General features: G+C 43.4%; 1 protein-coding gene across 2 annotated transcripts in view; it reads left to right on the plus strand.

Moving 5' to 3' along the window:
* Positions 1-21429, plus strand: part of eva1aa (eva-1 homolog A, regulator of programmed cell death a) — a 64123-nt gene that overhangs the window by 11836 nt on the left and 30858 nt on the right. For both annotated transcript variants that reach the window (XM_076084807.1, XM_076084806.1), the window contains exons 2-5: positions 5632-5855; positions 7943-8066; positions 10344-10496; positions 19673-19816. In XM_076084807.1, the coding sequence (XP_075940922.1) occupies positions 5632-5855; positions 7943-8066; positions 10344-10496; positions 19673-19816 (645 nt within the window). The remainder of the gene's footprint in view (positions 1-5631; positions 5856-7942; positions 8067-10343; positions 10497-19672; positions 19817-21429) is intronic.

Below are 21429 nucleotides of genomic sequence, written 5' to 3' on the forward strand. Positions count from 1 at the left end.
TGGTGAAAGCTATGTAAATTCTATGCTATGACCAATTGAACTCTGGTGGCAGATTTTAGAGCGACATGCAGCGCTCTCCAACAGCAGCATCAAGATAACGAATGGTTTTGTCTGGTTTGAGCGTTCATGGTGACACCTTACTAAAACACCTAATATTGTTTTTTTCCATTTTTACAGTGTGTGTGTGCTAACATGTTCAGTAAGTACTCTAGGAATCCTGCACCTCACTCACTTCAACAGCCGTCACGTGCCCCCCCCATTAATGCTGTCAATACAATACAGCCCCCACTTCTGGCACACGCTTTTCCACTTGTTCTGCACATCACCATGCTACCAATGACTAAAAACACAAATAAGACATTAACTGTGGATCAACTGACTGTGTTATATAGCAGGAGTCACTCATAGTGACAAACCTGCAGAGAGTTATCACCCAACTGTGCTCTACAAACCCTTATATCATCTTTCAGCTCAAATGCATGCACACAATCTTAGATTGTTTAACTCAGCACTTACAGCTGCACTTGAAAGAACTTTAAATGTGCAGCACTTGATTAGTTTAAAAGGCAATCCTGCTCTAACTCAAATTGAACTGCTTAGGTTTGAGCAAAATATCTCAATGCTCTTTTTCTGCCCCATTGCGCGATTAGCAAGAAAGTGGGCTAATCCAAAACATGACTATAGCAGCACGACTAATGTATTGTAAGCAGAGGAATGCAGTGCATTTTAGGAATGCATTTTTTTCGGACCCAAATCTGAATGGCTTAGCAGTTAGCACCGGCATCTTTACAGCAGCCGTTGATCGTATAGCTTTCCTTTGACATCATGTCCACTGTGTAGCGGTGTGTCCTTTGCGGCGTCCGTGTGAACTTTTGCTCCGTTTTCTTTTCATGTTCGAGGTCTCATTTCATGTCGACACACCTCATAAACCCGTCTCATGCAGCTATCATATATTCAGCTCAAGTTCAGGTAAGAAGAGGTGAATGCGGAGCTTTGACGACGTATGATTTAGAACCAGTGGTTGCTTTATCTAAACTCTATGCTCCAGGCCCTTGTGCCGCCTCTGTGGTCTGAGGAGAAAAGTAATTACTACAGGGCCTAAAGCCACCAGCTTTGGCCTTTGGACCTCTGCTGCCACATCCTGTAAGCTGTGGCTTCACTTTTAAAGGATCCTTTAGCTTTTTTTCTCCCGACCAGTACGCTGTCTTTCTCTTCTCTCGTCCAATTAAAACCACTTCCCTCTCGACATCTTTTCACATTTTTGAATTACCACTTGATTATGTAGCAGGTGTCTCTTTGGATTCAGCATGTCTTTATCTACCAATTTCCTTCTCCGTCACTTATCTTCTTCTCTTCTTTGCATAGTCCTCTTCATCTCCACCAGCCTCCTCTAGAGTGTTGCCAGAGCGCGGCGAGCGTCTTTGAGGGAAACCTCCGGTCTTCCCAGTAATCACCACTTAAAGGGAATTCCTCCTCCAGCAGCAGGCCTGCAGTCCTGCGTCTTTGAACATTTGATGGTTTGATGGCTATAATTTGCCTAACATAACACCAATAAAGTCATGAAGCTGTAAATGCCTAACTATAGCTAATGTACCAAGATGAAACACAATACAGCCTTTTGATTTTGTAGCTTTCAAGAATGTCTTGGTTCCTTACTTTCTGTGGAATGTGCTTTGAGGAGTTGTTACAGATACATCTGTATTGTTCTACATACATGATCTATTTAAAGCGGTTGTAGTTACAACTACTATGCCTGCTGATTATCTCTAAAATACAATTTAAACTGGAACCTTTGAGCCACTAAGCTAAGACGTAATCTTCTACTATTCTGCACTGTTAATCATCATTGCCCAATGCAAGAGGCTTTACAAACATTACCTCACAAGCAACATCAAATCCAGTTAAATGAGTAAGCAGTTGAATAATAAGCAGCATTAAGCCTGCGCTATTATAACACCTCAGTAATACATTGTTCATGCTCCAGCCAATAGGAGGAGGTGGCATCTTTCAAAAGCAGGGGAAAGCCCTGAGCAGGAGTAACAAACTCCACCTGAACTGCCTCTGGAGTCAAACCGTCCCCCTTTCTCCTCTCTCCTTTCTCTTCCTCCCTCCTGCCCTCGGTTCATGTTAGAAATACCTGTCGCTCTCATTTCGTAGCAGACACTGAACACCTCAGCTTAGTGGACCATGAAGAAAGTGAATAAGAGCTTCCTCTTAGTCGGACCTGAGAGGAGAGACGGGTAAGATTGCAGTGGGAGCTCCAGCTGGGAAAATGCACGTTATACGGACGTAATAAAGAAGCATATTTACCCACAATCGGCTGTAAATTTGCATTGGTATGTGACCTGCACCAGGTTGTGTCTAATCAGTGGATCCCAGGGAGGAAAGCCTTCTCCCAACAGGCCTCGCTCTGTGTCATGTTGACACAACACAGCGGCCCGTCACTAATCTCCATCATACCTGACCTCTCCACCGATGGGTCAGCCTTTAGGGTCATCACATGACCACAAATGAGGCGCTAACATTCACAAGGGCCTCCCATTCTAGCTTTACAACTGGCTGAAAGATTACGCCTACTGACAGGTTAAATCGCATCATATGACAAGTTCCCATCTGTGTTGGATGATAGATACAAAAAGCAGGTGCCCGTCGTCTGCGCCTATGTTTATAACAAATCCCTATGCTGCTTGTGCAGAGATTAAATGGACCTTGCACGCCTTTCAATCCAGTTCACGACAAAAGCGATCCTGTTTGTACACGAACAGTAATGACTGAATAAACAAAACAGCAGACATAATAGTGCGGTGCTTTTGTCAAGGGAAAGGGCAGAGAGCTAGTTAAGGAAGGAGTCTGGCCCCACATGAAAAGGAACAGAGAGGACGAGAGACGCCTGGGTGTTCCTACTGCATTGTTCAGCCTTCTGCCTCTGAGGGACACCTGTCATTGGCTGGGCGGTAAACACAGGTGCCTCAACCCCGCCTGATTTGTTGGCCTTGAAAGGAGTCTTCAGTCAACAGGTAGCGTGAAGGGAACAATAGTCATGATCCTGAAGAAGACAGAGAGAGAGAGAGAGAGAGAGAGTGGGAGGAGGGTGGGATGGCTGAAAAAGAGAAATGGATTCTTTAGAAAGCACCTGAGGGTTTGTGTGAGATAATCTGTTTGCTTTTACCCACAATCCCTCTTTGTATGGCGGAGGCATGGCGCATGTGTGTGTATTTGGTCATCCCTCGCTCCAAGAAACTCCTCCTCCAAGTGGCCTGTGCAAATTCAATCATCCACCTTCATCCCTCTCCGTTTCACCCTCTTCATAACCTCGGCCATTTCCATGGTTACACCGCTGTACCCGAGGCTCAGAGGGCTACGCAAGCTCGTGGTCTCTCATGGCACGGGCGCCTTGCCAAGAACCAGCCTTAATAATGTGATACTGTTACCCCAGTGCACCACACACCCTGGCCTCAAGAGCCAAGCGCTGCGGCTTGTTCCTACTTTGTTTGTGTTGACGTTTTCTATACGTGTGTGTGTGTGTGTGTGTGTGTGTGTGTGTGTGTGTGTGTGTGTGTGTGTGTGTGGTCTCACTGCCAGGGGGAATGCCAAGTTCCTTCTCACCCTGTGTGGAATGTGGCAGACCTGTGTGTAAGCCGGAGATCACTGTGGGAGGGGGAGCAACTAGTTAAGCCCACAAGACTGAAAGAAAGAATCAAAATTTCAATAAGTGACGCCATAAGTGCAACTTCTAAATCGGACAGCCTTAAAATTCATTTTAAAGTGGGTCATTCACACATTAAGTTGAATAAAGAGAAAATGTTTCATCATTGAAATCCAAACACCTACATGTTCATATACCAGATCTTATTTCAAGGTTCCTATTTCTATGATTTTATTGCAGGATGATGCATATGACCTAGTTTGGATCAAATAAATATATTAATACAGGTAATTAAAACTAATTGAGCTTTAATGCAAAGGAAGCTGCTGTATCTAGTTCACATACTGATCATTTTAAAATAGGATTGCTTGTGCACCTGTTCTCCACTTTTACAACCCAGCCAGAGGTGGAAACCTGTTACTGTGAGCAATGGTGGTTTAATAACCATCTCTATTTAGAGAGTCCGACCTTTCAAAGCCGGAGAATGTCTGTTGTTTCCCTTCCTTCTTTTAACTGTGGCCATGGTGATAAGGGGACAATGTGTGTGTTTTGTGTCTACCCGTGTGTGTACGTGCATGTGTGCTAACGTGTGTGTTAGAGAACGCTGTTATTTCCTCTTCCCGACCCAAACACTAACCAAATACAGATAATTGAATCACAGTGTGTCCACTTAGCAAGAGAGTGTGTGTGTGCGTGTGTTTACTTCTCTGTAAATGTGTTTGCAGAGCACTTAGAAGGAAGTTTGAGCTCGCGTTTGGAAGTTGTTTTCAGTTGATAAAATAGTAAAAAATAATTGCATTTCTCTGAAGTGTCTCAGTATGAGTTTGATTTATTTATAATAACCTGGATGAATTTGGAAACGGAGACATTTGAGAAGCTAAGACTTTAAAGAAAAGTGTTTGTTTCTCCTCTGCAGCAGCCAGCAGATAAATGTTCCGGATAAGTGCAGAAGGACATTACGGGACAGTGGTCGGTCCTTTATCTGTGATTTCCTTCTCAACGTCTGGAATGTCAATGGTGGCTTTGTGATGGGCTCAGTTCTCCTGAGTGACTGACTGGCTGACTGGCAGCTCTCAGAGACTCTTAATAGGAAAGTAGAATCAGCCGAGAGACTTCAGTGTTTTAAAAGAATGAGAGCTTTTATGTGATTTGAAGCAGCCTCAAAAGGTTAAATAAAAGTTCACGCGGCGCTTGTTCCATTTAATGGTTTATATAATGCTTCTATTGACAGGCTTGATAACAGCTGGTTGTGTGGTACAAGTAAATATAGTTACTGGCAACATACGAATAGAAATTGCAGATAAAAGCATTAAGAAAGACAGCTCCATGATGTCTGGGTAGGTGTATGCAGAGCTATGCCTCAGAATGCTCTCGGAACTCTGTTGCAAATCTGTGGAAAAAGCCCAGTGAGGCGGTATGTGTGTGCGCTGTATCCTGGAAGGAGAAAGTGTAATAATGTCAGGCTTTAAAAATCACCCTTCTCAGGTATTTTTTAATATCAACCAGATAAGTGTATGTTCCACAGCCATGACCCGGAGGGCTGACACTAACAGCTAAATAAGCCTCAGCTTTACCCTCTCTGTGTTATTGTGGTATTCTAGGCCCTGGAGGTGTCTGCTACAAGGAAGCAGTGATCTGTCAGGGCTTGCTGATATGCAGCTCCGGGAAATTAAGTGGAAACACTTAATTTCTGAACAAATAAGATCACAAGAGACCGTAGCATGCTGCCAACCCTCTCTGCATATGATGGTAGAATGAAATGAGGGATTAAATGGTAATTTAGCTTGGGCAATGCAAAGCAGTTGTAACCGTGCCAAGTAAGCATTTTCCTCCTTATTGGTTCCAGTTTATTGAAATAAAATCATTCAGCTTAAGGATGCACGTCTAATGCAAATCATGCCAAAGGGCTCAAGACATTGTCAATGTTTTGTGCATGTCGTGATTGACTGAAGTAACAGCTGATTTGGCATTTTGCTGTCTCATAGGTTACCTGTCCAAAGTGTTGAGGAACTACACCGAGCAGGCCTGCGACGGAGACTTCCTGTCTGTTCGCTGCCCGCCCCGCACCACCGTCACCATCCAATCAGCTTTCTATGGAAGGAGAGGCACCTCTGACCGCCTACAGTGCCCTCAGACCTACCAGGCCCTCCTAAGTTCTTATAACGCCCGGGAGGATGACCGATATTGTTCTGTGTCCACCGCACTACAGGTTAGTAACTAAGCTCACACCTGATAGTGTTTTGTGTCAGAAAAGGAACATTTTGTCATCATCTTGGTTACTTTTCTTCTTTTTTTAATAGGTTGTTAAAAGTTGTCCCCAGTGTCTCCCATGTGTCCCAGACCCGGATCTTTCTCTCTCTGTTTTTGGCTTTTGTCCCTCAGTTAGTCCACTCTTCTCACAGACACGCGCGCACACACACACACACACACACACTCTCAAATCACTTGTGGTCTGCAGATCCTCCTGGGAGAAAGTGTCCTGTACACTCCTAAAATTGGCCAAGGGTTATATTTTGGAGGACCACACTGATTATGTAATGCTTTGTGAGGATGTTTTCCGGCAAATTACACTCTCTAAAGAGGAAGCATGCTTGTTCCCATGACACAAAGAGATTTCATGGGGTCTTTGCCTCAGCATCCTCTCCTAAATTGGGATGCGGCTGGACTAGAAGCCTCCCTTTGCAGCACCAATACAAACACACACAAACACATCCTGTTCAGCATTCACTGGGTCCTTTGGTTTATTCTTGGTCCCCCTGCCTTCTAGCGTCGAACACCCTCCGTTTCCATAATAGACAGGATAGCCATGAATGCACAGACACAGAGTGCATTGTGCTGAAGTGAGATAATGACTGACTGCTGCGCCACCCACATTAGTACAACCCTGAAGAATCCCATCGTACGACCTGTTCGTGACCCCAGTTTGTTGGTATTACATATATTTCTCCAAATAAAAATGCTTGCTTCAAGGGTATCCCGATCTAATGGTTATGTTCATTAACCGTCAATCTAATGATTTGATTTAATTCTATATTTAATCTATGAAATGTCCATAAATAATCTAAATCACCAAGTATGTGTACACATACAATAAACTTGACTCTGGTTGTTAGTATTGCTCTCAATGCACTTGCACAGAAATAGATAACAGCTGGATAACAAAGAATAGACGGGACTAAAACTGTTCACAAGTATGTGAAAATAGGTGTATATATAAATATATAAATATGCATAAAAAGCACCTATGACCTACAGAATAATAAAATATAAAAGGTCTATATAAAAGTGTTAAATGCAAATAGTGCACTGAAATAAATACTGAATACATACGTATACACATGGACTGAATGTGTATACTGTATTTACAGCGTGTAGAATATATATTGCCAGCGACAGTTGATATGTAGATATTGAAAACTGTAAAATGATAGTCTATAATGGGAGCAGTGGATGTTTAAATGGTTAGATAACATACCATTAAGAGTTACCATGAACAGTTCCAAGAGATGACATTTTCAGAATGTTATTTAAAAAACAAAGGTATTCGATTAACAATGATGTAAAACGGAGGAAAAACAGATATATTTGAGAAGCTGTGAATTGCAAGTATTCAGCATTTTAGCTTGATAGAAGACTTTAATGATCAATTGATTATAAAAAGTATAGTTGCATTTTTAGTAGTAATTATTTAATTGACTAATTCTTTCACTAACACAAGTAATCCTCACATTGCAAACCGAGTAGAAGCATTCAGCATTGTGGTACTTCTAATTGATTATCAGTGTGTAACCTTTTCCATCAAACATTTAATGATGATTTGGAGATATGTCTCTGATCAATTTTACCTTAAAATGTTGAACTGGCTTTAATCTATATTTTCTATTTCTGTCAAAAAAAATCCCTTGAAAGGGACCTGCATATGCATGAAATCCCTCATTTCTCCTTCTGCATTCCATGATCTATTGGAGTAAATGCTTCTCCTTCATGTTAAATTGGGGGCCGGTGGCTCTGAACAGAATCCATTGAGTCATTCCTCCAGCCACTATCGGAGAAGCTATTGTGTTGGAATGTGCTCACCTGGCTAAAGATGATGAAACTAGAGAAGCAAAAGGATGCCAGGAAATGAGATGAGTGGAGCTTTCTCTTTACCTGCTCCTCTCTCCTCCTTATTCCCATGGCTATAAGCAGCGTGTTTGAAGTGGTTTTAGGTTTGCCTCACCATCGTTGCCTTTTTGTTCTCCCACTAAACCTCTCTTTGGTCTTCCCCCCGCTGTCTGTCACTCTGTCCTTCTTTAGAAAATGCTGGACGAGTGCCAAGACAGAAGGAGCTGTCAAGTCCTTGTCAACAGCCGCGTGTTCGGGACGGACCAGTGTCCTGACAGCAGTAAATACCTCATTGTCTGGTACAAATGCAGACCTAGTAAGTCCCTCACCGCCTCGTATCTTGACAGTGACACACATTTCTGTCTCTCTATGTGCTGGGACAGGTTTTTTTTTTTTCTTCTCTTCTCTCACACACCTCCACATTGTTATTATTAGAGCTAGGAGAAGGTGTTGCTTTGAAGTGTACATCGTCCTTTCAAACAATGGCCATGGCGTAAATGGCTGATTTCCACTGAAATTGGTCATTCCCATATTATGTATATGTACTTTAGGTGCATCCATATTTTTAACTGAACTTTGAAATGTACAAAAACAGTGTGTAGATTTGATCAGGTGCCGCTGTGTCCTCCGTGTACAGCAGCAATGCAAGACATGGAAACTGGACAGAGCGGCATACGAAAGCCACGATAATAAACACTTTTGAGTAAAAAGTGTTTTTGTTAGGGAGTATTTTCAGCCGTGGATTAATACACGTTTGGTGCGCTAGTGAGTATTTATGCGCTAGTAAGTATTTATCAAAAACTACAGTGCCCATGTTTGTCCTAATGAAGGAACATGTCACCGTGTGTCACTGTGTTTTTATGGGACAACAATGGAGGTATAATTGTTTAATTATGAATTGAATATTGTTTACCTCACAATGGACCGATTTCTCCAATCATTTGCTTCACTATAAATTCGACACCGAATTAGGCGTCACAGTATCTATGTGAGTCCTTCCTTCCGCTGCCATCTTCGCTGCTTCGTTTAAAAGAAGAAGGAAACCCTCTTTGCATGCCTCTCCCTTTATCCCTCTCCCTGTGAGCCAGGAAGCTAAGAGTATCACTCCAGAGGGGAGCCACAACAGTGCAGTAATCCCACCCAGATTCTGGTCTCCATTCATGGCTCAGTGCTGTGTTGAGCCGAGCCGCACTGAGCTGTGCAGCAGTTCACACTAGAGTGACCAGAAGTGGGCATTAATCCACTGATCCCCCCCCCCCTGCCCTCCCCACTTTTTCATTTTCCACTGGACCCCGGGGCCAATCAACAGATCTTTGTTCACTGTCACTTAACCAATGACTTCTCAGGGGAAGAGAGAAAGGCTGCATGGGGTGTTAGTGAGGTGCAACGGACAGGTATCACTGCCTCTGAAAGGAGAGGTGGATAGAGGAAGTGAAGGAGAAAGGGAGGGATAGAAAGCAAACAAGAGTGAATCCGTCACCAAGAGTCCTGCCCCCTTTTTCCTCTGCTCTCTTGCTCTCGCTTCTTTCTGCATTCCTGTTCCCCTCCCCACATGGACGTAGAAGCGGCTGCTGTTGTGTTTTTATTTGCTGGCCAGTATAGAGCTGCTCTGTCTGTCACAGGTCACTGTGGCTGGATGTGTGTGAGGAATGCCTCTGCATGGCTCTACATGTCCACTGAGCAACTCCACCTCTGTCTCTGCCTGTTTACACTCAATGAAGCAGTCGTCTGCTTTCAGTGCTTATTAAAAGTGAACGGATAACGTAATGTCTCGTCGGCAAGGCAAGGCATGAAGTTAACTGAATGATTGGGTACCAGCTCAAATATTTTGTTAATTATAGTGTTTTAGTGATCAAATCACATAGAAAGCAAATAGTGTAGCCATAGATGGATTATTCTGAAATTCAGAATTGCTTTATTTATTCAATTTATTTATTTTTTTGCAGTTATTCCAGATCTATGAGCTTCTAATATATAAATCAATCAGGAGAGACAAGTCTGATAAATAAAAGATGATATGTGATGATAAAGTCTTTACAGAGTCTTTGGCGCTTGGACTCTACAGGGAGATTTGTAATCGAGGGGCGTCTGCCCTGAGCAGCAGCAGGATAAATCCCCACGTGGAGTCCAGACGCTGGTGGTGGTGGTGGTGGTGGTGGTGGCTGATGATGATGAGGCTGATAGAATGATGAAGTTGATGAAGCGGATTAATCTGCGAAGATTGGGCGGAGATGGGAAGGTGGAGGGGTGCGTAACAGCAGCATGAACGTACATGATTAGCTAACAATGTAAGTGTGTCGCTGTGCTATTGGATGAAGGAGACCAGCTGATCTAAACAGATCATGATCGGCAGCCCTGAACAATGACAGCAAGGAAATAGTGAGTGAGCATGCGTGAGGAGTGAATGGCAGATGTATGAGAAATAAACTACAGGATAGGCACGCAAGAGTATCGTCTTCCTGACTGAACTTACGCTAGAACTTTCATTAGTTCAATTTGTTTAAATTGTAAACATAACCTTTGGGAAGAAACTGGTCTTTTGGTTTTTCATTATTTGTAACACACATTGTATACTCTGTCCTTCTATCACCAGACGAGTATGAGAGTAAGGTGGTCTGTGAGGAGGAGAGGATGAGGCTGAGCTGCAAACGGGGTATGCAGATCGCCGTTTACTCCGCCATGTTTGGCCGGACTCAACAGGGCACCCTGGAGTGTCCCCTGCACCACAGGAGGGCCCCGTCAGTAGGTGAGGCACCTTCTCACGCTCACATTGAGGGTAGCAAGAGAGGAGATTTATGCAGGAGGAGCAAGGAGCTCACTGACACAATTAATGTGAGTTTGCAAACATATGACCAGTTAGCAAGTCGGAGAGCAAAAGATGTAATAAGAAATATGGTCAACATATCTGACACTTTAAAATGGTGTTTAATTTTGATGTAAACTGGGAGGATTTTAAATTAGATTTCACAAAAATAACACATCACTTGGTTGAAATACAAATGAGCGGTTAGGTTAGCATTATCGGTATCCCACTGATTCTAAACTGCATGAATACTACTAACTGTCAACCACATATTTCTGCTTGCACGTTTAAGTAAAACTAAGTCAAGTTTACCATATCGCCTGGGCGTTTTAAACTGTTATTTTTGGCAGTTGTCCTTGCTTGTGATGCTACAGTGACTTCATGTTCACATACGTACATGATTGCGTTTGTTTTCAGGCTGTCGGCTAAATGGCCGTGTGTGACACATTCTCTGCCAGCTATTGGATATCGATATAGTCTTCATAAAATGATCTTTAATGTCTGCATTGCCGACCGTGTGCGAACGAAAATGTACTCTTCCATTGTTTACAGAACACAATAATTTTGTGGCTGGGTACTTTACGAAGGAAGGAGTAAGCCACCTGGAGCTCTTCAGAAAAGAAGACACTTTCTCTTCGTCATGACAGCTAACTGTTAGCGTGCTGACAGGTTCTTTCAGAAAGAGCTGCAAGCCTCGCAGCAACACACTTGACAATTGATTGACAGACAAATGTTGAATTCAGACCTGTGGTGTATTCTTTATGTTTTCATATTGGGTTTATAGTCAGTGGGACAGAACATGATAAATGTCAATGTAAGCGCTAAAAACAAGTACAACATTATTATTTTAATTTTACAATTTGGTAGTGAATTGGTGAAAACAGGGACATTTTTACTGATATTTGTCGGCACTCTGGACACTTAGCTCGAAACCAGACCTCTGGTCAGCGTAGTGTAACTTGATTAGTAAATCACTAGTTTGATAGTAGTAATAGTTATAAGCTATAAGCAAACTTACTAACTACTAAGCAGGAGATCAAGTCAACTTAGTAACTACGAGCTAGAAAGGACTTAGTATGGTCTTAACAAACAAACGTAGAAATGGATTTACGAGTAGCCAGTCGGACCCAATCCTGGCTTCTGGTGCAGCAAGACATTCCTATCAGGTCCCAGGCTGCTGTGTTGATCATATGATCATCAGTACTGTTGACATTATTAGCATTTGCTCCATTCATAGCATCAGTCTTGGGGTCAGTGTGAGGTCAGGAGAGGAACTAGATTTCTTCCATGAAGACACGAGCTGGGGATGCAAATCGAGTCTATTTGCCTTTGCATGATGTTAAAATGAGTCTCCTTGTCCTGCTAACGTTCTCATGCATATTCATGATTTCGGAGAGAGGAGCTTCAGGTCACTCTCGGCTTTGATTTGTTTCTTTTTGCCAAGATTTATCTGAGCAAATCATACCAGGAGTCATTATGCATCCATCCGATGGAAAACGTTTTTTATTGATGAGTTTTACACGTCAGGACTCGAGCACCTCAGAGCCTCAAAGAGAAATACAAACACTGCCAGGCACATAACTCTTGTTAAATCCCTCCATTAATTTTCTTTGACTTGGGGTGATATTGCTTAGAGATGCTGTTGTGGTTTGGTAAGATTTTATAATTCCCCTTAAAGCTTCAGCTGCCTCAGAGGCTCTTAAGGAAACACTGGCCTGCCGCAGCCATCCTCACTGTCAGCCGTTTGCGCAGTTCCACTGCGATTACTCAAATAATCTTACTATTAGAAACATATCACTATTTAACATGTATTCATCTTGTTGTTTAAGAAAGCATGCTGGGATATACAAAACCTCCACTCGAACTCGGGTAGATGCAGACAAACATGCACACACACACATTGCCAGGGGAATTGGGGTGGAATGTAGATCAGGTGTCTCTGTCATCTAAAGCGCAGAGTTTGGCCCGTAGAAAAGGGACAGTATTGAGTTCCCTCCAAGTATGTATATGTGTGTGTGTGTGTGTGTGTATGCACATGTGTGAGTGCATGGGATATCCAGATGTACCCTCACCCTTGTTTAGGGGAATGTTAATGACTCTAAGCTTGGATCCATGACAAGTATTAGTATGACCATAGCTACTGTGGTGGTCCTGGCCCCTTTACTGGGCAGCTCATTTATTCCGCCTTAACTAGCTCTGCCTTTGTTTCGTTAATGTATAGAAGGAAATGTACACTGATGTCTGTGCTTGTAAATAAGTAGCCAGAGCAGGTGGGAGTTTACTGTGTGCTAAAAACAGCTTGTATAAAGTTGTGTGGGAAGGCAAAATGTCATTTGTCGTGATTCCCAATTCAACAATGCACTACAGAGATGCCCTGAAGAGAGTGTGTGTGTGTGTGTGTGTGTGTGTCACAAAGGTGAAAGGACGGGGCCGAAAGGCTGACACAGGCGTCAGTCACCGGGTAATCAGAGACATATAAAGAATGGCATTGTGTGCGTCTCTGTGTGTGTTATTTTATACTATATGAGCATTGAGGTCTGCTTTGAAGCAACCTCCGCCACTCCTTCGCATGCAGGTGGACCCGGAATGTCGAGGTAGGTGAGACAAGGCTGGCCTGAGATCTGGTTTCAGACTCGGGATTAAATACAGTAGCCGAGTTCTCCCAGCATTGATGGAAAATTGACTCTACTGTTACAGTTGTACAAAAGCCGGATTAGAGCAGAGGAGAAGTTGTTTTACCATCAGATCTTGTTAACCTTGTGCGTGTCTACATGGACCGCACACTTGGACGTACACAGGCGCCTTGTTGTTCCTGGTCACACATTATACAGCATGTTTTTTCTACATCTCTATCAGATACACACACACATACACAGGCGTATACACACACACACACTCCAACCACCCACAAACACCTCCTCAGGCTGTTCCAGACAGTCTAGAGGTGCCGTTGTGGGATTTCCCGTCAGCTCCGTCTTTGATGTGGCTCCCGTGTCACCAGGAGCAGGAAGTGAGGGTGTCTTGAGTGACAGCTCAGAAACGAGCAGTTCATTTGAAATTGCTTTTATCCCCTCTATTTGCTCTCCCATTCGAGGCGCTGTGGTGCCTCACACGTGTGTTTGTGGCTGTGCATGTCTGAATAATCTTGGGCTTGCCAGTCGCATTACGCGCAAGTTTGTTTTGAATCAAATTTGATTTCATGTCTCTTTAAATGTGAGTTTGAACGTGCCAACAAGGTGGGTTATAGTAATCTCCTAAACCACACCATGTTGGCAAGCCTCACTGCTGCCTTTGTTGTGCGGTCATCAGCTGAACTCACACAGCTGGCTGCACCTGCCCAGGTGAACTATGCATAGATTCAGTCAGACAGACATTAGTGTGCAGCAGCAAGGAAATTGTTGCAGCAGCAAGGAAGCAGGTTTCATCCTTAGACTGAGGTTGCAATTCAACACCAGCCACCTGTCACGTAGAGGTAGATCTTTCTTAGTGGCTTGCTGGCGACATTGTCTGAAAAGCAAACCTCTTCTGGATGTGCTTTTTTGGTCAACAAACCATATTTAGCTTGTGGATTCTGCTGTGTATTTACCACCATAGAGATCTGTAGACAGAGGCTATCTGGTTGCTTGTTGAATCCAAAGCCCTGGGAAAATATGATTGACAAGTGGATACCGGGCCTGTGTGCACAAAAGTAAGACCTCTTTGATCTCGTCTCTTCCTTGGTTTTAGGGTGGGGTGGGAGTGGTGGAGTTGGACAGGTCTTGGCGGCGATGGAGAATCCTCAAAGCAAAGGGGCCTGCTTCAGCCCTCCTCTCTCATCTGCCCCATTACCATCACACACACCTCTTGACATCTAAATAGCCCCCCATGCTTGGCATGCAGAGTCTCAGACTGCTTCTTTTACTTTTTTTTTTTTTTTTTTATTTTTTGAAGGCCGTTGCACTTTCACTTTTGAGTATATGCTCCAGACAAGGCCCACAGCAAGATGTTTGAAACTGTGAGCACGGACTGACCGGTGTCTCATATGATCACAGTAGCTTTTAAAAGCCGAGCACGCACAGCTGCGGGTCAAATTTAACGCTTCGCTTTTAGAACTCTGTTCCAGTTGTTAGGGTGCAAGCTGCTTCTCAGTAACTCTATCTGCATTTCTGTCTGACTTTTGATGCATACAGAGCAGATATGAAGCAGGATTGTTGGTGTTGTTTTGGAATAGATTAGATAAAATACAGTTCTGTGTGTTTAAACCTGTTCGTGCAAGGTTTTAGGGCAACGGGTCCCCCACTGACTGGAATTCAGATGTGGTGTTTGAATATATGAAGTAACATGTTGTGAGTGATAACACACATGCTTGGGGTTGACTGTTTTCGTACCAAGTGCCTCTCACTCGAGAATAAACCGGCTATCAACTTACAAACACAGCTGAAGAGAACTCTCTGCATGTGTTTGTGCAAGTGTGCAAGTGTGTTTGTGTGTGTTCTCCTGGACACTTTTAGACTGTAAGTATACTGTGATACTTAATATTCACTATGTTACAGTGGAATTAAATCCTGCTGAAGTGAATAGAGCTTAACCAGCAAATGTGTTTGTGTGTGGGAGAGCGGTCTCAAAGTTATTAATGACATTCATAGAAAGCACTTGGCATGTGCATGTCACTTCAAGCTAAATATCACAGCATCTGAAAGTCACTTTTATGTCACACAAAGACTTTTAATCCCACAACAATGACTCATGCCCCGCTAGCAAATGACACGTATCTCAGGTGAGTCAGGGTAGAAGAGGAGATGAGTGCTATTTGTCAGCCCGTCGTTGTGGAAATTCCAGGAAAGGTGTGCGTGGGTGGAAAACCTGGAGGATTGTTATGGAGCTTCGCTGTGAGGATTTTCTGGAAAAAGTTTTTAGCAAATGCTGCACCCACAACACACCCCACACTAGTCTCAATATCAGGGCTCTGTGTCAAGTGAAACTCAAAGGCAGCCTTCACAACGCACAAGAGCTCGAATTGAATGAGGTTATTGTCGCACCTTGGTTTTGTGAAATCATGCCGTCATGTTATGAAAATTCTTTGGCAGTCGGGAAACTGGACGCAATCCAAGGCTGATGCTGGTTTTAAGGCAAGCAAGCAGGAAGTCAGATGCATAATGGATGAGTGATGTGACAAACTGAGCTGCTGGTACATGGCGGCATATCAACTCCACACCTTAAAAGCAGGCAGGATGACGCTAGCAGAGGTTTCTCACTCTAGAAGGGCTCTGCTTTAGCAGTAACTTCAACAGTGTGATCAGTCCGGAGTGAGAATAAGTGTGTGTGTGTTTGTGTGTGTGTGTGTTTGTGTGTTTGTCCAGGAAACTTCTCCCTTTCCCTCAGTCACTGCTCCTCTTGACGGTGGACCTTCCCTGTTAGGTGTATAGAGGCTACAGGATGGGTGCACAGTCTTGGTGGTGGTTGAGAGTAAAGGTTAGGTATCAGGGGTTATATTCATGCTCGTGTGTGTGTGTGAGAGAGAGAGAGAGTGAGAGAGAGAGGACTGTTGCATGCTTGTCTGTCTGTATTAAAGCTGCTAATGAGAGTCAGAGGAGGTCAGACCCTGAGGAATGCTCTTTTAAACTACATTGCAATGTGCGTGTGTGCGCGCACATGTATGCATGGAGAGCCAGTGGACAAAGAATAAATGTGTGTGTGTCTCCATCCTCTTGTCTCAAGAAGTCTTATTCTGCCGCTGAATCCCCTCTACCTCTCCCCACCCCCCTCTTCCATGGGCCCCCTGCTCAACTAATCACCCAGTCAAGGAATCAAAGCTGCATGCTAATGGGTGCCTGTCTGTCAGTGGCCTCCCTCGTCAGAGAGGAAGGTATTCAGCGTGGCACACCAGCTCAAACGAGCCCTCTGGGAAGGAAAAGAAAGGGAGAGCAAATGCACATCAGCCAGACCAATAGGTCATTGTGCTGCAGCATCTGCACATAGACGTTGATACAGATACAGGATTAAGGCTTTTAGACACCGACAGTTCACCAGTTTTTACGGTTAGGATGCTCAGCTGAGAGCGATGATAACCCCTGCACAGTCGATGCTGCTGCTTCTGCCCTCTCCTTCTGATGCGGCTCAGCATGTGATGCAAAGCAGTGCTCAACTGCTGACCAATAATTGTTTTTCTTGCTGTCACCCCATGGATATCTTTTGGCATCGTCATCATCATTTGATCTACTTTTTTTTCCTTGATAAAAATGTACTTCGTCTTCATTTTATCACACCGGAATGAACACCCCCTCCTTCCAATTATACTGTTATCAACCACATTACAGTATTATATCATTTTGCATTATAGTGAAAACTGATGCGGGCACGTTTCAGACATGTTTCTACTGCACTAAACAAGAAAGAAGAGAGGTGTGTCTGTATGGGGAGAGGTGCACCAAAGTAACAGCTGCATTTAGTTCTTTGGAGAAACTCCTTTGAGACGAGCAGTGTGGCATAAAAAAAAAGTGTATTTCTCAGACATTTCTCATTTATCATCAGTCCCTTTCAATGAATCCAGTTGTGTTTTAAGTGACAGTGGGAACGGTCAAATCTTTGAGGCGTCCGACCAGTTATCCAGTTACATTAACTGGTTCCCACAGGCTTCCCACCTACATCCTGGTTGGGAATTCCAGTGTGTCGGCTCCAGCTGGGGAGTGTCCGGTTGCCCCTTCGGACCGCGTCCAAGTGGCCAGACGTTGATTCAGGTTCAGGGGACGGGACTGCACAGTTGGCTCATTCAATGAATTCCCACTGTTAACACTGTGCATGAGCACTGGATTGCTCTCTTTCACTTCCTGAGTGGGACATTTGCCCTTTGACCTGTGCCATAATTCATTGTGGCCTGTTGACGTGTGAGCCAAGCCTTAACCAGCTTGTTCTCTCTACCTGTCTGATCTCTGTGTCTCTTTGGGGCCCACACTGCAAGAGCCCAGTGTCCACTTTCAAAGGCTCATCTCCTTCTGTTGTTTTTAGGGGTTAGATGGGCCGTGGGGAACCTGTGGAAGTCATCCATGTAGAGCCACGGCCCATCCACATTCCCACAAGACTCAGCTGGAGGTCCTTTAGGACTTCATTAGCGTTCCTCACACCTCAGTTTGGGGTGTCACAGAAGTTCAAAATAGGTAGAACATAAAATACTGATTCCACGAGAGTAAGTTAGGCTCATTGTTCAAGTTTGGTTAACGGAACTTACAATATTTAAACAGCAAGTTTGCAGCCACAGGTTGGGTGTCTTTAGAAACACTCAATTACATTGAAGCAGAGATTATGGGATGTTTTATCTCCAGCTCCCTTTTGCCAATGTAGTTGAAGTTGAAGTGTATTTGTCCTAGCAACACGGACCATGGTCTATGTCTTGCTGATTTCAAAACAGAGCTGAAATGATGAGTCAGTTAATCGATCAGTCCATCACCAGAAACATTTTTGTTAATTGCGTAATCATTAAAATCGTTATATGTCTGTAGGTTGGACACGCACTATTTTCTAAACCAAACAATTAATTGATTGATCAAGAGAATAATGTGCAGATAAACTTCATAAACATTGTCCGTTTGTTGTAGCCTTACTTAAAAACATAAACACAGTAAACACCGGGCTTTAAATGAGCTCTAAAAAGTTCAATCTGAAGAGTACAAGCACAGCGGGTCAGCATATCATCTCCTGTAGTCACGTTATTAACGTGAGAGAGGAAGGAAGTGAGAGTGGGAAAAAGAGCCTCATCAGTCCGTCCACACTCCCCCAGACGATGAGAGCTGCGGAACAGAGGGTCTGGAGGGTGCTTAGCGATGATGTATGAGTGTTACAACCATTACTATATGTCTGGTCTCCGTACACACACACACACACACACACACACACACACACACACACACACACACACACACATCCTGGATCAGGTATCCTTTAGACAGTGTGAGGCCCCAGTAAGGTTTCTGTATATGGGGCTGATGAGGCTCCACCAGGAGGCTTTCATGGGAAGGAGTGTGTGAGATGTCCCCTTGCTCTCTCTCTCTCTCTCTCGTGTGTGTGTGTGTGTGTGTGTGTGTGTGTGTGTCGCTGTTCTAGCTGACAGAGACTCATGTAGTCCTTTTGTGCCTAAAGTGCTACTTGTCCATCAAACACTACAGTAGTAGTAGTAGTAGCAGCAGCAGTCGCCGTAGTGGCCTTAGAGACTCATATGCAATATGAACTTTCAGTAATACAAAGTTATGTAGACTCGGTTTCTAAAAAAGCATTGCAATTGGACGAGAGTTTCAGTAAAATAAACATTTCACTAGCAGGTTATCTCTCTGCGTTGTGGATAAATAGACTTTTAAGCATAACCTTTAGGCTAACTGTTGATCAATGACCACTATTCTTTTCAAACTGGCTAACAAAATATATTTCATACTGGTATGAAAATAGGAAAATAAATCTTTATTTTACAGGTCCTGTCTGTAATTTCTTAATAGTTTCCAAGGAAAACTATGTAATTTGGTACCAATTATAGGGAACATAAAAGCAGTGCGTGTAGTGACTCGTTAATTTGAGGTTTTAAGAAAGAACAAAGAAATAATAGTAGTTACATCGTAGGGTAGAGTTTATAAGCAGCTGGAAACTGTTATTATTTATTGCCTGAACTTTACAACTGAGAAAGACATAATCACAGAAGGCTTTGATAGAAGAAGGTTTCACTATCAATCACAGTAACCATCTCCATTTCAGAGGTACAACTGACATTTTTTAACATTATTGATTATTTTCCAGATTATTTAATTGACTAATTAATTAAAATAAATCCCACCATACAGCAATATCCCAGAGCCTAAGTTGACTTATCCATAATGTTTGTTTTGTCTGACAAACAGTGGATATTTTTGTTGCTTGACTAATTGATGAATCAACTAATCCATTTTCCCCTTTAATTAGTGCCAAATTACAGTCTTTTCCAGAAACCTTCCTAAGAAGTGAGTTCCTTTAATGTTCCTGTGGACTTTAAAAGTGGGGAAAAATATAGAAGCAATAACGACAACTCCGCTTAAAATTTATAATTAGGTCAACTGTATTATTTCATCAGTCTGGATGTCTGATAATAATTCAATACCTCCTCCTCTCCATCTTTTTGTCAGACTGCCAGTCGTCTGTGGCTCTGCAGGTTCTGACCGCCCGCTGTCAGGGAAAGAAAAGCTGTCTTGTTCGAGCCTCCACCAGAAACTTTGGAGATCCGTGTTACTCCGGCACCAGGAAGTACCTCAGTGTCATCTACACCTGTGGTGAGTCTCCATGCGCCTTTACCGAGGGCTTAATATTCCTACCACTAGGGGGTGATGTCCACTCACTGATCTGCTTGTCTACGTTTTAGCTCTCTGTTTCAGAACTACCAGCTCTAAAACCGGCTTTGTTACACTGAAGAAATGTATCTATTTTCAAAGGTATGATGATAACGCTGCTGGGTGTCTAGTGTTATCTTATATGGATCTCTCCAACAGTGGACAATACAGGCGCCACGTATTGTCTTACCCACAGTGAGAATGTTGTCTTGGCTACTTTCATTAATCATTTGAAGAACTTTTCTATTTACTTAGAAATGAAATTTAAGGATTTCATTCAGGGACCGTCACAATCACTTTGTAGACGATTAATGGTTTCTGGAGAAATGCAGGGTTTGTTTTTTTCTGAAGTGAAAAAGTTAGGCGGAGATCAAACATGAAGTTCAAAGCTTCTTCATGTATTTTCCATGTTCAAGTCACACCTCCAAAACTAGGTTAAGAAAAACAACTTTGGCGCTGTATCTTCTATTTTGACTTAACGTCTGGAGAATGATGGTCTTCCTTTTTATCTGTTCCCCACCCATGGGCTAATCCTGACCCGTCAAGGCTGTAATACATTAACCCCATGCTTGGAGACACACTGACACACACACACATGCTATCCAGACTCCTCCAGCGCCAGGAATTGATCAATCAACACCATGGCCTGGAGCCTGTCATACCCAGCAAAGTCACTGGCACATAGACCCAGATCCAGACCAGGATCACTGTTACAATTTGCATTACAATGTGATTTTTGAGATCTGAATTTTAAGCTTGGATTTATAGAATATGTGGCTGTCTCCAGTGGGCTTGAAAATCACTATTATGTCCCTCGTAGGACTGCAAATTAACCAAATCCTGTGGGTGTGTTGCATTTTCCGCCTGTCCCTCCACAGCCCTTAGTGCTTGAATTTGCACATGAGCTGAATTATAATTCTTAAATTGTGATCACTGTTGTCCAATAAACCATCCATCCTTTATCTCGGCAACAACCGGTCAGCGCAGACAAGAACACACAGACCATTCAGCTGTGTTTATGGAGTCGCTTGGCTCTGACTGACCTCCCTTATCTGTCACTGATAACACGACGTGCTCTCCTAACAGCTCTGGTGCTGAGTTGGGTCGGTAAATGTGCGAGGTATGCAGGAGATCTTGAATGGTGTAAATGTTCAACAACGTGCCGCCTATGAAGAGGTTAGAGACGGGGTTGCTGCGCTGCGGCGGGAGTGGAGAGAGGGTTGAACGTGAGTAAATCAGTCTAGCTGCTGTAGACATGAAGTCACTGGTTGCTCCAGGCTCCAGCAAAGTGGTCATTTTGGGGGATCCTCTTTCATCGGTGGTCGAGTGTGTGTAGGATTGACCCCATTTGTGTCGGAGTCGGGGACGGAGGATGTCTGTCTGCACATGATTGGTTGCATTTGTGTGTGTGTGTGTGTGTGTGTGTGTTGGTCTTTGCAATATTTTTTTCCGACTGATAAAAGTGGCACTAACACAAAGTGATTGATAGCCCAAGATTTATGGACTTATTTATCTTTTAGAGTAAGCTTCTTTTTTTTTTTCTTCGAAAATATGAT

The sequence above is a fragment of the Anarhichas minor genome, unplaced genomic scaffold, assembly GCF_050575085.1.
Source record: "Anarhichas minor isolate MPS153535 unplaced genomic scaffold, ASM5057508v1 ptg000136l, whole genome shotgun sequence".
Classification (NCBI taxonomy): Eukaryota; Metazoa; Chordata; class Actinopteri; order Perciformes; family Anarhichadidae; genus Anarhichas; species Anarhichas minor.